The 17,453-nt window shown below is 46.2% G+C and overlaps 1 protein-coding gene across 1 annotated transcript in view; it reads right to left on the reverse strand.

The window, feature by feature from the left end:
* The window catches only part of LOC139374754 (uncharacterized), a 31,130-nt gene extending 21,959 nt beyond the window's left edge, over positions 1–9,171 (reverse strand). The window contains exons 1-3 of the mRNA XM_071115882.1: positions 8,658–9,171; positions 1,307–1,437; positions 931–1,095 (exon numbers count right to left, since the gene is read on the reverse strand). Of these exons, the coding sequence (XP_070971983.1) occupies positions 931–1,095; positions 1,307–1,437; positions 8,658–8,931 (570 nt within the window). The 5' untranslated portion in view covers positions 8,932–9,171. The remainder of the gene's footprint in view (positions 1–930; positions 1,096–1,306; positions 1,438–8,657) is intronic.
* Between the last annotated feature and the right edge of the window lie 8,282 nt (positions 9,172–17,453).

A 17,453-nucleotide genomic window follows, 5' to 3' on the forward strand; every position in this document is an offset into this window, starting at 1 on the left:
GTGCCTCTTCAGGTCACCAGCCTGGGCGAAGCGCATATGACACTGGGTACAGCTGAAGGGTTTCACCCCTGTGTGGACCCTCTGGTGCCTCTTCAGGGTTCCAGCCTGGGCAAAGCGCATGTGACACTGGGTACAGCTGTAGGGTTTCTCCCCTGTGTGGACCCTCTGGTGGATCGCCACGTTCTGGGGGCAGCTGAAGCCTTTGTTACAGAACATGCAGAGGAACGATTTTTCTTTACTATTGCCTGATGTGGCTCCCCCTCCCTGAGCCTGGGCTCTAGCCCTGTCGTTTGAGTTCAATACCGGATCGAAAAGGACACAGCCTTGTAAATCTGAAGGAGCCATCGACGTGGACACTGGGTCGCGATCCCTGAAAGAGTGTAAAGGGGAGTGGGTCACAACATTTAGATTTGTCGCTAAGCTTTCACTGTAGTCTAAGAAGTCTCTGGTGTTGCCTTGCGAGTGTCCTTCTCCTAAGTGAGTCTTGTCAGCATTCCATGTCAGAGGAGTGTCGTCCTCCACTTTCACAGTCACCTCATCTACAACTAGACACTCCCCTTTCTTATCTAGGCACCCTTCAGAGTATACACTACTACTGTACCGGTTCCAGTCCCCTCTAGACAGATCAGTCTGTCTCTCTAAACCCAAGGATATGTTGCCAGGGTCCATCTTTGTAACGTAAGAACAAGACGGATCATCACCTCCGGTGTTTAACGTATCACCATCTCCATGGGAATTAACCGTCCTCTGGCTCTGGTGAAATACAGGTAAATACTCTGAGCCAGGAGCAGGAGGACAGCCCAGATTCCCCAGCACCAGTCTCTCTGGGTCTGATCTGTGGTCAGATCTTGTATGTAAGAGCCTGTGTGTTACAGTTAAAGTCTCTGTGTCGGTCTCTGACTTGAGGACGTCGTTCGGCGTTCCACTGACCTCCGTGATGCTTCGTTGGGTCCTGGGATGGGGCACAGCGGCAGCGAGGTCCTCCGTGGCTTCAGGGGGCGCTCCAGTTTGGATGTCTCTGCAGTGACGTGGGTCCTCCTCTCCTACAGACCTCTCCTGCTTGACCCCAGAACCTATAGCCTCTGCATCTGCAGCCTGACACAAGAAGAGAGGAGGTTGTTGCCGGTAACTAGTTGAATTGGATAACAATGTCGTAGGGAAGCCTCACAAGCTCCCCTATGGCAGATAAATAAGGATGTTCATGTAAGCAAGTGAATAGCTGAGGGAAGCCTTTCTGAAGTAAACTGGCCACATTTGATTTACAAAGTAAAACGTTTATTTCTTTATGCAGCACTATTACACAAACCTCTATCACAATAACGTGCTGGTTTGAGGTTCCACTCCCCTCATCAACAGTGATTGGTTGGTCATCTCTCCATGTAGTGTGTTCCGCTGGCTTCATAAAGCTGCTATGGCCTCCAGTGGGATGTCCTTCACCTGAGAGAGTGATTGAGGGAAAAGAGGTGGTTAGGTTAGCCACTGTCAATGCTGAATGGTATTTTGTACAATATAGACACTGTCTACAATTGACAAGGATGTAAGGTAACACTTCTCATAACTTCTTGATATACTATTTATTGATTCATTTATTATGTTCCATGCGTCACATTGTTTTCTATGAGTAAATAATAGGAATTGCGTTAAATAACGAATCTGGTTTGAATATGATATAGGGTCTTTGTGCAAGATTGCTAAGTAATCGGGTGAATTATTGCATTACTATCCAAAAATTGACCAAGACCCAATTCTGGTTAACCATATATGTGGTTAACACATCAAAAATCACACGCAGAGGAGAACAGGGCAACAGGCCCCGCAGCCTCTGCCTTCTAGTCCAGGGAATATGCGCCAAGTTTTAGGTGACAACTTAACTTTTTCATAAAAGCATAAAACTTGGCACACTTGTACAATTTGGCTCCCTTTACATTTTCTGATATGGAGGCATAACAAAAATGCCTCTTGGTGGCCATTTTCCATTCCGCCATAACCGAATAATCTATTTTGCGTTATCTTCTGAATCAAACATTAACACAGAAAAGGTGATGTCTACACCTATGTTTTGATGGTCAAGGATGACAATGACGCCATGCACTTGAGGTCTACCGATTAAATCGGAATGGTCGATTAATTAGGGCCGATTTCAAGTTTTCATAACAATTGTTAATCGGCATTTTTGGATCATAAAGATTTCCGATTATTATATAATGGTGGACTGTGTAAACCCTGTAACTTTGTGTAAATTCATGGGACACAAAGGCCTTTGATTGGTCTGGACCCAGGAACCTGGTGATTTCATGGGCACTTTATGGGTCAACTACCATTCCTCAAATTATATTTCAGAAGAGAACATTTCCATTTTGGAGCACTTTATGATCACACTCCCAGTCAAGATAACATCAAATCAAGCTCATTTTGAGATGTTCAGTTAGAGAGAAACAGAAAATCAGCAAATCCTCCCACAATGATAATGATAATTTTAAAAAAAGTATTATTATTATTATCACGACACCCAAAGTCAACAGGATAAAAAAAACAATAAAATCCTATATTAAATTAAGTATATAAAAGCACACTAAACATGACGACAGACTAACCAGGGAGAACACTAAACATGACGACAGACAAACCAGGGAGAACACTAAACATGATGACAGACTAACCAGGGAGAACACTAAACATGACGACAGACTAACCAGGGAGAACACTAAACATGATAACAGAATAACCAGGGAGAACACTAAACATGACGACAGACTAACCAGGGAGAACACTAAACATGATGACAGACTAACCAGGGAGAACACTAAACATGACGACAGACTAACCAGGGAGAACACTAAACATGACGACAGACTAACCAGGGAGAACACTAAACATGACGACAGACTAACCAGGGAGAACACTAAACATGACGACAGACTAACCTGGGACGTGAACTTGACGGACAGATAAAAGCTCAAGACTACAGAGAATCCAGGTAAGCCTGTGTGAAGAAGTGTGTTCGTGTGGACCTGAATATGTGTATGGATCGTGAGGTTGACATGGAGAGGGAGATCCAGAGTTGGGGACCTGCAGTGCTAAAAGCCAGGTCTCCCATGGAGCGGAGCCTGGTGCGAGGGAGGTGGAGGAGGCCGGTGTCAGAGGAGCGCAGTGAACAGGTGGGAGTGAAGGGGTGCAGGAGGTCAGTAAGGTATGTGGGCGCCAGTCCATTGAGTGCTTTGTGGGTGAGCATGAGCAATTTGAAGATGATCCTGTATTGAACTGGGAGCCAGTGGAGTTCGATGAGGGTGGGGTGATGGGGTCTCAAGGGCTGGTGTGTGTGAGGACTCGCGCAGCCTCATTTTCTTTTTTTTTACATGTTGAAGTCTGTCCAGTGTTTTGGTGGGGAGTCCGTAGTGAATGGCGCTGCAGTAGTCCAGGCGTGATAAAACAAACGTGTGAATGAGGGTTTCAGCAGTGGGCTCAGTGAGAGAGGGTCTGAGTCGTAAGATGTTTTTCAGATGGAAGAAGGCTGACTTGGTGACGTTCAATTTACCACTAGGGCACTTAGAAAGTTCTGGAGTATATTTTCGTTCCAACCTCCAATGTATCCTTAGTCCTCAGAAAGTACATCCTCATTCATATTGTTGTTGTTCTAGCTAGCAATGTCCTCGATAACTCTAGTTTTTTTGTTGTCAAATCACAGTGTGCAGGAAGGGACGCAGCCACCCCCGGGGCAGAAATGCACACAGTGCTGCAAGCTGTATCACTGTCCTCTGTGGGCCTCTACAATCCCTATGGCCACCGACTGAAGCAAACTAAACCTGCATTTAAATGCTCACCTCGGTAGAGCAATTCAATATAACAGTTGGTCAATAATATTTGTCACTAGTGTTCATTCATTTTGATCTGGAGTTAATGTATTCTGCATTTTGTATTTGTTCCCACAGGATGTTGCATCGACAGGTGCAACCTTGGTTTCAGGGTGCAGGCTCACTTCCATTGTTTTTGCGACTTTGTTTTTGAATAAGAATCAGTTCCTCCATCTCCCCACCGGGGGAGAGTCTGGGACACCACCCACAGGGGGAGAGGCTGAGACACCACACACCAGGTCACACAACGGGGGAGAGGCTGGGACACCACCCACCGGGGGAGAGGCTGAGACACCACACACCAGGTCACACAACGGGGGAGAGGCTGGGACACCACCCACCGGGGGAGAGGCTGAGACACCACACACCAGGTCACACAACGGGGGAGAGGCTGGGACACCACCCACCGGGGGAGAGGCTGAGACACCACACACCAGGTCACACAACGGGGGAGAGGCTGGGACACCACCCACCGGGGGAGAGGCTGGGACATCACCTACCGGGGGAGAGGCTGGGACATCACCCACCGGGGGAGAGGCTGGGACACCACCCACCGGGGGAGAGGCTGGGACACTGGGGGAGAGGCTGGGACACCGGGGGAGAGGCTGGGACACCGGGGGAGAGGCTGGGACACCACCTACCGGGGGAGAGGCTGGGACACCACCCCCCCCGGGGGAGAGGCTGGGACACCACCCCCCCGGGGGAGAGGCTGGGACACCACCCCCCCGGGGGAGAGGCTGGGACACCACCCACCGGGGGAGAGGCTGGGACACCACCTACCGGGGGAGAGGCTAGGACACCACCCCCCGGGGGAGAGGCTGGGACACCACCCACCGGGGGAGAGGCTGGGACACCACCCACCGGGGGAGAGGCTTTGACATCACCCACCGGGGGAGAGGGTGGGACATCACCCACCGGGGGAGAGGCTGGGACACCACACACCAGGTCACACAACGGGGGAGAGGCTGGGACATCACCCACCGGGGGAGAGGCTGGGACATCACCCACCGGGGGAGAGGCTGGGACACCACCCACCGGGGGAGAGGCTGGGACACCACCCACCGGGGGAGAGGCTGGGACACCACCCACCGGGGGAGAGGCTGGGACACCACCCACCGGGGGAGAGGCTGGGACACCACCCACCGGGGGAGAGGCTGGGACACCACCCACCGGGGGAGAGGCTGGTACACCACCCACCGGGGGAGAGGCTGAGACACCACACACCAGGTCACACAACGGGGGAGAGGCTGGGACACCACCCACCGGGGGAGAGGCTGAGACACCACACACCAGGTCACACAATGGGGGAGAGGCTGGGACACCACCCACCGGGGGAGAGGCTGAGACACCACACACCAGGTCACACAACGGGGGAGAGGCTGGGACCCCACCCACAGGGGGAGAGGCTGAGACACCACACACCAGGTCACACAACGAGGGAGAGGCTGGGACACCACCCACCGGGGGAGAGGCTGGGACATCACCTACCGGGGGAGAGGCTGGGACATCACCCACCGGGGGAGAGGCTGGGACACCACCCCCCGGGGGAGAGGCTGGGACACCGGGGGAGAGGCTGGGACACCGGGGGAGAGGCTGGGACACCACCCACCGGGGGAGAGGCTGGGACACCACCTACCGGGGGAGAGGCTGGGACACCACCCCCCGGGGGAGAGGCTGGGACACCACCCACCGGGGGAGAGGCTGGGACACCACCTACCGGGGGAGAGGCTGGGACACCACCCCCCGGGGGAGAGGCTGGGACACCACCCACCGGGGGAGAGGCTGGGACACCACCCACCGGGGGAGAGGCTGGGACACCACCCACCGGGGGAGAGGCTTTGACATCACCCACCGGGGGAGAGGGTGGGACATCACCCACCGGGGGAGAGGCTGGGACACCACACACCAGGTCACACAACGGGGGAGAGGCTGGGACATCACCCACCGGGGGAGAGGCTGGGACACCACCCACCGGGGGAGAGGTTGGGACACCACCCACCGGGGGAGAGGCTGGGACACCACCCACCGGGGGAGAGGCTGGGACACCACCCACCGGGGGAGAGGCTGGGACACCACCCACCGGGGGAGAGGCTGGGACACCACCCACCGGGGGAGAGGCTGGGACATCCCCCACCGGGGGAGAGGCTGGGACACCACCCACCGGGGGAGAGGCTGGGACACCACACACCTGGTCACACAACGGGGGAGAGGCTGGGACACCACACACCGGGGGAGAGGCTGGGACACCACACACCTGGTCACACAACGGGGGAGAGGCTGGGACACCACACACCGGGGGAGAGGCTGGGACACCACCCACCGGGGGAGAGGCTGGGACACCACCCACCGGGGGAGAGGCTGGGACACCACACACCTGGTCACACAACGGGGGAGAGGCTGGGACACCACACACCGGGGGAGAGGCTGGGACACCACACACCGGGGGAGAGGCTGAGACACCACACACCTGGTCACACAACGGGGGAGAGGCTGGGACACCACACAACGGGGAAGAGGCTGGGACATCAAATAATCTCCCGGTGGGTATGTGTCATATAAAAACAGGCAAACGGTAGTACGCCCCAAATGTAACATGAAAGAAAACAGGAAAAAGCTATCCAAGCACGTATTAAGTAAGCACTCAGGTGTTCACCATGGGGATGTCACCTCAACTTCAAACCTGCCCAGCCAGTTCCTGGATCCAGCAGAGGCAAATGGAGTATTTGCTGTTGTCAAAACAATGCACGGTTCAAGTGTGCTTTTTCACAAACAGAGAAAGGAGGAGGCATATGAAGTGTACTGCGAGTCACCTCAATGCCAGTCTAACCATGAACTAGCACAACGATCAAGTGTTATTTTCTTTCAAATAGTTAGTGGACTATTGTACATCTACAGCGGAAAGAGAAAACATGAGGGAAGATGTTTTGTCGGAGATGCTAGGAAATAAATGGATTGGAGACCAGATGTCTGAGTGCCTGAAGCTCCTATGTCTGGCTATGGCTCAGTCTGTTTTGTCTGTTGAGACCACAGCCCGTGTGCCTAAATTCAAACATTATGTTTCTGTCTTTGAAACAACCACTTCTTATTATGAGTGTGGCTACACAACTTCAATGACAATGTTCTGCTCAGTCTCCATGTGTGTCTCTTATTGAAGAGGTTACTTCAGGTGATGACTTAGTCTTTTTATTTGAACAGTCACTACATGTGCATATGAATGTGTTTTTGCAACCATCTGTGAACATGGCTATGAGGTTATTTATTGATGTACTTTTCCCCTACACTATCATTTTCTGATTACTATCATTTAGACCCATTCGGCAGTCATTGACCGTCTGGAAAACTGGAACAATGTGAAGTATCTCTCGCTTCCCTAATAAAAAAAAAGAGACTATATTATACTCTACTACTAGTGTTTTTGTGTACTGAAGTCTGGAAAAACACAACAGTGAATACTGTAGTATTTACTGTTAAGTCTTGTATAAATACTTTAGTGAAAGAAAACTGTAGTATATACTATCGTAAGTGTTTTTGCGGATTGTTGTATACTGTAGTATTTACTGTAGTGTTTTTGTTTTTATTATCTTTGACATGAGGAAACCGGGAGGAAACCTGCTGGAGAAATACTAAAAGAGCTAATTTTCCAGACCTGTAGGTAGGATTGGTGTCTGAACAGATAAAAGAAAGAGTATGAGCTCTTTTCTATTACCTTCATGGAAAACTATGTTCTATATTTGGCATGTACAGTGGGGCAAAAAAGTATTTAGTCAGCCATCAATTGTGCAAGTTCTCCCACTTAAAACGATGAGAGAGGCCTGTAATTAGTTTCAGATATAGCGAGGGAAGAAAAGAGAAGAGGGATTCTAACATCTCTGTCATGTATCATATCTTTTTGATGAAAAAGACGAGTGTATTTTAACAAATGGACATTAGGGTTAACCTATACATATTCATACTGTAAGATTTTTTTAATAGAAAAGTGTGGTGTTTGTCATTGCGTTAAGGAGCCTGATACGTTGTCAGTATGTGACTGTTTTCTGATGAGTTTGATTCTGTTTTAGTGGGGCTGAAGGGAAAACCTCACTTTTAATATAGGTTTAACATTTCAGCCCTACCTCGGGCCTTTAAAACCACCAGACTGGCATGTTTGTAGCTATAACCTGTTATCATCTTTAAATATAAATATTTACATATGCAGAAACTGGTTTCAAACTTTTTATCATATGAACACAATTTAACACTGCAAGATAAATAAAATTGCAAAAATTGTTATGTCATATCATACCACTGTTCTTAATTACCTACATGATTTATAATTGAACGTCCTCCTCCATTTATCAAGAATTCAGATACGTTTCCACTGAGTTAATTTTAAAGTGTTCGCTATTCTATAACATGTTTTTGTAATTATCAGTACCTCAAAACCTCTTATTTTGGACATACATATCATTGCAGTTTTCTTTTCATCCATTTTGGAAAATGTATTGCATAAATATACATGTTTGTGATCAAACGCGATTGTATCCAGAGTTAATCGTGTGTTTTTTTTTAATGAATGTGTTTTCTACATCTATTGTCATAAAATACGAATTCAGGGGGAAGGAAAATCATCCTTAATCCCTACAAGTAGATGGCGATAGTATTGATTTTGTTGACAGACTAGTTTTAGACGCAGGTTATACCGCAAGGCTGCAGATGGATAGTATTGAAATGTTCAGGGCCACAATTTGTACAAGTGTTGCAAATTATATGCTTTATGAAACAGTGAACATCATTTTCATTTCGCCTGGACTATTCTGCAAAATGTACCTCTTGCCATTCCTCTGTATCGGTCGAGGATCTTGACACTTTTGGAACTGGCGAGGACCCGCTCTCGCATTGTCCTCTCTGCGCGCTCCCGTGCCACCTTCATTTCCAGTAGTTTCCTCCGTAATGCCCTGTTTTCTTTCTGGCTTTGAGTTATTTCCAAACGAAACACTGCATAGTCGTCGTCTACGAGTTTACAGATCTCTGACACGGCTGCATTCGCTAGCACCTCCATGATGGAGGCTATCTGAGTGTGAAAAACCATACAGTTAGCCATTGTTAGCTAACCCTTAGCAGCTAGCGTTACCTAGATAACACCTATCAAGTCCTGTAACCAAGTCCTGTCTCTAACGCGAAATAAAGACTGCACGGGTTAAGTATGTGATGCTGTGCAGTTAAACGAGTCATATTTAGAGTTCCATCGTGTCAACAAAAAGTATAAATATCAAATAACTGTAACGTGGAAATGATCTTGGTCACTGTTTACTTCCGTTTACACTGAGGTGAAAGGACGTAACGTTAGCTCAAAACGGGTGTGGCTAAATGAAAATCGTTTGCGCGCTTTTCCCCCTCACAGATACTTTACATGGAACAACAAATATATTTTAAAATCGTATAAATCTCTTTTTTTTCGTAACTGGTTTGAGAATAAAATTATTTTGGTTGGTCAGTTGGTCATTTTGGTTGGTCAAAAAGGCAATTAAAACTTGTATTATTAATGAATATGATTTGTTTGTTTAGGATTCCTGGCAATGTAAATAGTTTGTATGTATGCTTGTTTGCATGTGACTATTCCTCTTTTGTTTGTTGATATTTGTTAATAAAATAATTAAAAAATAAGAATAAAACAAAGAAAAGCGTATGCGCGCTGTTCTTTGTATACGGTACTGCTTGTTACATTACACATCTCCTATTCATCAGTATCTTTCCAGATCAGAGCTGACTTGAGGCTTAAGAGATCTGATTCATCAGCTAACATAACTTTGGGGGAATTCTGAAGCATTTACGTAATCAAAACAATCACACAAAGGCTTCATAATTCATAAAGGTCTGATGATATATCATAGAACATAACATAAAATATCCCCATAACCTGTAATTTACCTCAGACCTTATTTTCACCGTTTATCAAAAAAACAACATTATTTTCCCCCATAGGAATGGCTGAACGAACCAGAGGTAACTCATCTCCGATTTTTAGGAATACAAGCTGGCTAGCTCTATTACCCTCTTAAACAAAAGGCTCGTTCCATTTGATTTCAATCACTTTTTGACCACACCCCTTTTGATTTGAATGAAATTTACCGTACATATTTGCCCAAGTGGTCAGAAAGTGACTTTTTGTATCTGAATGCCAGAACATTCAGGAGATAGAGATGCTCAAAGTTGACACATTTTGCTTCCCCCACCATGGGACATCCATGTCTTCATCATTAGAAAATATTAACGGTTGAGTTTGATATAATTTAAAAGCTTATAAATAGGGTTGTCAAAATATTTAATAATTTCTTGAAGTACGTTTTTTTTATGAAAATTGTATTTTTTACCTTTAACGTCAATTGTCAAGATTTGGATAGAAAACACTCTGAAGTTTCTAAAACTGTTTGAATGATGCCTGTGAGTATAACAGAACTCATATGGCAGGCAAAAACGTGAGAAAAAAATCCAACCAGGAAGTGGGAAATCTGAGGTTTGTAGCTTTTCAACTCTTGGCCTATCGAATACACAGTGTCTATGGGATAACATTGCACTTCCTAAGGCTTCCACTAGATGTCAACAGTCTTTAGAACATGTTTTGATGCTTCTACTGTGAAGTGGGGGCGAATGAGAGGGGAATGAGTCCGAGGTCTGCCAGAGAGCCACAAGCTCAGTCTCACGCGTTCACGTGATAGTTAGCTCTGTTCCATTGCAATTCTACAGGAATTCTCCGGTTGGAACATTATTGAAGATTTATGTTAAAAACATCCTAAAGATTGATTCTAAACTTCGTTTGACATGTTTCTACGGACTAACGGAACATTTTGACTTTTCGTCTGCTCCTAGTGATCGCGCATCGTGAGTTTGGATTGTGTACTGAATGCGCAAACAAAAAGGAGGTATTTGGACATAAATGATGGACATTATCGAACAAAACAAACATTTATTGTGGAACTGGAATTCATGGGAGTGCATTCTGATGAAGATCATCAAAGGTAAGTGAATATTTATAATGCTATTTCTGACTTCTGTTGACTACACAACATGGCGGATATCTGTTTGGGTTGTTTTGGTCTCTAAGCGCCGTACTCAGATTATTGCATGGTGTGCTTTTTCCGTAAAGTTTTTTTGAAATCTGACACAGCGGTTGCATTAAGGAGAAGTGGATTTAAAATTCCATTCATAACACTTGTATCTTTTAGCAATGTTTATTATGAGTATTTCTGTAAATTGATGTGGCTCTCTGCAAAATCACCAGATGTTTTGGAACTACTGAACATAACGCGCCAATGTAAACTCAGATATTTGGATATAAAAATGAACTTTACCGAACAAAACATACATGTATTGTGTAACATGAAGTCCCATGAGTGTCATCTGATGAAGATCACCAAAGGTTAGTGATTAGTATCTATATTTCTGCTTTTTGTGACTCCTCTCTTTGGCTGGAAAAATGGCTGTGTTTTTCTGTGACTTGGCTCTGACCTAACATAATCGTTTGGTTTTCTTTCGTCGTAAAGGCTTTTTGAAATCAGACACTGTGGCTGGATTTACAACAAGTGTCCTTTAAAATGGTGTAAAATACATGTATGTTTATGGGATTTCTGTTGTTTTGAATTTGTCGCCCTGCAGTTTCACTGGCTGTTGACGAGGTGGGACGCACCATCCCACGTACCCTAGAGAGGTTAATAAAACATAGGCAAAACCAAACTCAGAGGGGAAATATGTTACACTTCAATAAAAAGTGAGCTTACCCCAAAAATCTAAATAAACTCTTGCCCCGGGACACTTCACATGATATCTAATATTTCAGCAAATGAATAGTTCTCAGACATCATCTGCGTACATCTCAAGCAGGACTGGGGTCAATTTGAATTGAAGGCAGTTAATCCAGGAAGTGATTTTAATTTAAAATTAAAACATGGAAAAAATTATCTTCTATTAGTTTGAGGAGTAATTGAAAATATTAGATTTAATCCCCCAATTGTTATTTAAGTTTACTCTCTGAATTGACTGCCTTTATTTTTAATTGACCCCAGCCCTGATTTTGGGCTCCCGAGTGGCGCAGCGCTCCAAGGCACTGCATCTCAGCGCTAGAGGCTTCACAACTGACCCAGGTTCGATTCCAGGCTGTATCACAACTGGCCATGACTGGGAGTCCCATAGGGTGGAGCACAATTGGCCCAACATCGTCCGGGTTAGGCTGGGGTAGGCCGTCATTATAATAGGTTCTTAACTGACTTGCCTAGTTTAATGAAATATTTTTTTATATATCTCAAGCCACACTGATACAACTTCTTCCCCTTGTGGACACTCCAATGTCTGATAAGGTTACTCAGGAAGGAGAAGATATTTTAACACAGTTTACACTTGAAGGGCATGTTGTGAATGACACCAGAAGTAGAAGCGGGAGCAACCACCTTTAGGTGGTTAGTCATTGAGCTCCCTCCTTGACCGCTAGCCATTGTTGGGGTGTTGTTGGGATTGTGTGTTGTGTTATAGCTAGGTACCTCTCATGGTGAATGCTTGAAGTCCAGGGTGACCTGCTCTGTTCCAAATGGGTACTGTGGTGTTTGTATCATAGGAACAGGAGGGTCTATCTCTACCAGGCCCTGCTTCATCCCTGCACTGAGACTGTGAAGAGAAGGGTCTGTGCTGCAGACTGGATCCCTGACTGGAGCCTCTGTCTCTCTGATGACCACCAGGACTGAGGTTGTTCAGTCCACCTGTCCACTGGTTGTGTTCTGTGTGTGTGGTGGTTGTGGTGGAGTCTCTGTCAACAACAAAAACGTAAGTTGATTTTGTATTTAATTTCAATAAAATGGTCATACACTCACATTAGGGACTATGGAGTACAGTACTTTTATTGCACAAAATGATATATGACAAGAATAATAACTTCATTATGGTAACACTTTACATTTTCTGTAAATCTGGTACCTCACTTGGATAAAATTAATTTTAGAATACTTTGGAAAAGGTATTACACACAGCTTCACTACTTCTTGTCAAGTAAATATTAATTAAGGCACTATCATTATCTTACTATAAAACACCCGTATCAACCTAAATGGACAAGGTTGTCACTCTTCATAAGTTAAGCATTTTTACAGACTCCATCACACAAACCATCAGCATATCATCTACTCTGCCTCATGCTCATTATTTCCTCAGTTCACCTCATCCAGTTCCCTACTACATCCAAAACCAACAGAATGAACTATAAACTAACTAGTACTACATTACATGTCACTATATACGGGCCGTGTGCTTGTTCTGCTGGTGTATCCTGAGGTAACTCCTCTCTGAGAACCTCTTCCCGCAGTGCATTCAGGCGAACGGCTTCTCTCCCATGTGGACCTTCAGGGGCATCGTCAGCTGGTGCTGAACCTCTTCTCACACTGGGACCAGCTGTAAGATTTCCCTCTTTTGTGGGCCCTCTTGTACCTCTTCAGGTGGAAAAAGTGGGAGAAACTGACCTGGCACATGTGGCAGCCAACTGGTTTCTCCCCCGTGTGCATCCTCTGGTGGATCTCCAACAGTTCGAGGAAACGGAAGGCTTTCCCACAGAATGAACACAGGAAGCGCTTCTCTTTGGTGCTTCCGCCTTTATTGATTCCATCTCTACTACTGTTATTTGTCAATGGGCTTGTGTAGCCTTTTACTGTTGAAGCACTGATATTGTCTGAGGTCTGGTTTAACATTAGGAAAGTATGAGGAGGACAAAGGCCAGGGAGAGTCTGTGTTGTCGCAGGGTCCATCTTCCAGTTGATATCTCCTGTAGCAGGCAGGCTAAAGGCAGCAACTGTTATGAGGTTAAAACCTCTTCCTGCAGATGTTTGGCGGGAGGCTAAGATGCTCCCCCATCTTTAGTCCACTCAGCAGGTCAATGCTCTCTGGTCCGTCTTCTATTGTCTCCTCTTTGACCAGCAGCAGATCAGGCTTCCCATCCTCCATGTCTACTGACTGTAAGAGATACAGAGTGAAAGAATGTTGCAGATCAGCACTAGGGCCCTGACCTAATGCCATTCACAGTGGGCTCATCTCAGTGAGACTGTGTGGTCCTGTGCTGCTCAGCTGGTTCCTCTGTGGGTTCAGGAGGTGTAGTCTGGTTGTCCTCCATGACCATGGTCCCCTCAGGGTTCCCCAGATCCTCCTCATACCCCTCCTCCTTCACCAGCAGCACCTCTGGACCCTCCTCCTCCTGGAAGAGACAGGTGATACAGATTACACAGACATACACTCCCTCAGGTACGTACACACAGATAATAAACACACTTTCAATATGGAGTATTTACCCATCCCCATTAGAGATTAAATAGGGTTTATTTGAACTATTTTCATAGTTTGCATAGTTCCTTACTCATCATGATTAATTTGTTTGTACCCCTTTAAGAAGAAAGAAATTAATGTAGATCCGGGAAAAAAATAGGTCTTTAGTTTCGAATGGTTTGAGCTAGAGGCAAGTGGTTTTCTGCATTGTAAAAGGTGAAACCACCGACACAAAGCCTTGCTCCGTTTGTTTCTATGGCAGAGGCTCTGGTAGAGCTAAGACTAATAATCAGACTTGCCTGTGCTAATGGTTCTCACAGGCGAAGTAAAATGATAAATTACTTTGCTCATGAATGATTCAAATATAACAACAGCCTGACCGCACTGGACTTGAAACAACGATACAGATGCAACTATGTGCCATTCGATATATTATCTGAGCGGCACTGGTGCCCTCAAGTCAAAATTCAATTTGCGTTCCACAGGTCACGTTTATAAGGGAGTGTTGTTTTTTTCAAGATTAGGAAACATTTCGGGGCACACCTGAGAGTTCCTCAAGGCACACCGGTTGAAAACCACTGCTCTGGACAACAAGGCAGGGGAACCCTAACCATATTTCCTCCCTGTCCCACGGGAGAACATGGTTCCAGGGATCACTGTGACACCCTCTTTGACCTTTTTTGGTTATGAGGTGTGTTTTTCCTCTACATGGCAAAGGCAACTTAGATCTGTTATGGAGAACCCTCTCCAATGAGCTAGAGATCAGTCAGTATAATAATGATTTACTTTCTGGGTCTTAGAGAAGAAGGATTTCACCTGCCTGAGTGTCAACAGTCAGCTGGGAGCCCTCCTCGACCAGCTATATTCCGGCACCCCCATGTCGCCGTCTGTCAGTGGCAAGTAAGGAATGGCCAGGGGACAAACTGTGTCTAGGCACCCTAAAGCTAGTCCACTATGTCCAGTAGGGTGTTGGGGTAGGTTCCCCAACAGAGCCTGATAGTGTCCCAAGGTTGGAGGCAGAGGAGTAGGGTAGGCATGGTAGAGGCTCTCCTACCGGGACAGGATGGTGGTCCACTCCTGGGTCTGGAGGTTTCTCCATCACAGGCTTAACATCCAGAAGTCTCACTTGTGGAGTGCTGGCGTTGGCACAGTTGGGGTGCCTGAGGCCCTTGTGTAGGCAGTGATGAAGGCTGCAGCATCCACTGGAGCACCGCAGACGGGATTGGTGGGGGCAGGGCTCCTTCCTGGACCGGTGCACGGTCTGATGGCTGACGCACAGGTTAATGAGATGGTGCCTGGAGCAATGCTGCTCGGGCTGGAGGCTGGAACTCAGGTCCCGCAGGCTGAGGACCAAGCTGGGTACAGCTGGCTGGGCCTGTTGGTACAGAGAAGAGGTGTGCAAGGGGTGATGAGTTGATGCTGAGTGACTTCTGAAGGCTGACACCACTAGTCACAGACATCCCCTGTAGCGTTGCTGGGGCCGAGGAGGTGGTACATCCCTGCTCAAGATCCCCAGTCACCTGTCCTGCCACCCTCTCAGCTGTGAGGGATGGGTTCCCCCGACTGAATGAGGCTTTAAGTTCACAACGTCAATGCCTAAACAGGCAGAAGGAATTCATAAAATCCTGGCGAAGCCGTGAGTCAAACTCCAAGTCCTCCCCACAACCGGAAGCTGCCTTTACTCCACATGCTGGTGAAGAAAAGGGGGGCATAATCCGAGGGCCAAGGTCTGTATGGCAAGTCCCCTGCGAACTCTCTGTAAGCTGTCATAGTGGTGGCAGCAAGTCCCAAATCCGGTGAAACAAAGGACCATGAAAGAGCGCAGCTCTACATTTAGGCTGGTCTGTGATTCATTAATTTATTTACAGGGAGGTAACGGTTCACCAAACCCACTGTTCGGTACGTATTGCGGTTTTGGGGTCACGGTGCGGTTATGATACAGAGGAAAAATGAAATTCTAACAGTTACTGTAGTTCATTTTTGTTTATTTGGCAAAATACACTAAATTAAAAAGCACCCTATTTGTGGCCCAACTCCAGTTTTGGTGACATCATTCCTGTTCCTGTTCCTGTTTTGACAAATAGAGGTCAAAAAAATTTGACCTGTTCCGAAATGAATCTGGGGCTTTCCCACCCGGACAAATATGCATAAATACAGAGACCCATTCCGAACGGACCCGAGGATGACCAGTTCTGTATAGACGTGTTCAGATCTTAGTGAGGGAAGCAGCAGAAAAATCCATTTGTAAGCTAGTTTATTAACTAGAGCTGATACAGTGCGAGGGAGAGCAGGTGGAGGAAAGGCTAGAAGGTGTTGTACTGTGAGGTGTGTATACTGTGAGGTGTGTATACCATGAGCAAGTGAAACTGGAGCAAGGGAGAGGCATCAACAAACTGAGCTGACTTGCGCTAGTATATTAACTTCTAGCTTGTCATAGCTAGGTTATTTATCATCCAATATGATTTATTATTTAACTAGGCAAGTCAGTTTGAGAACAAATTCTAATTTACAATGACGGCCTACCGGGGAACAGTGGGTTAACTGCCTTGTTCAGGGGCAGAACAACAGATTTTTACCTTGTCAGCTCAGGGATTCGACCCAGTAACCTTCCGGTTACTGGCCCAACGCTCTAACTACTAGGCTACCTACCAAGTACCTGTCTTGACTGCATCAAACCGAGAGAAGCTAGTTGGCTAAAATAGCTAACTAAGTTAGCTAGCTGGGCTAATTGAGTCTGCATGCACTTTTTTCCTGTCTGTCACTAACAAATAACAACACCTCCATTCAGATGATTAAATAGCAGCCTACTTGTTGGGTCTTGTTCGTTGTAGCACATACATATACTCCTTTAACGTTTAATTCCATCATATTAATTCCATTTTCAATTTATTAGATAATCTAATTTGCTTACCCACACAAGGAGGCTCTATGACTGTAGTGGCACTTTGATGACTTGTGATTGGCCAACAACAAGCTACATCCGCCACTCTGCATAGGCTATTGTAGTTGAGCAGTGGAGAACATACTATTAACTTTTTTATCCACAATCTCTGTCCATCGCACTTGTAAACGACTGTGAAGCCATTAGGCCTAATCTAAAAATGTATTTTATAACAATGTTTTTTTATGTATTCATTCGGGTTCACGGTGCGGACCGAACAGAGATGTACAAAAACAAATCCATCACAGCCCTACTGGATTGTAATAGCTGCCGTTTTACCTTTTTTAGTGCATAATGTTTCCGCCATTAGTTTGTTTTCTGGACATCAGAACAGCGATTACTAACCTTGATTTTGATTAAGATTTCTATTGCAATGGGTTGGCGGCGCG

Source organism: Oncorhynchus clarkii, chromosome 19 (assembly GCF_045791955.1).
Source record: "Oncorhynchus clarkii lewisi isolate Uvic-CL-2024 chromosome 19, UVic_Ocla_1.0, whole genome shotgun sequence".
NCBI lineage: Eukaryota > Metazoa > Chordata > Actinopteri > Salmoniformes > Salmonidae > Oncorhynchus > Oncorhynchus clarkii.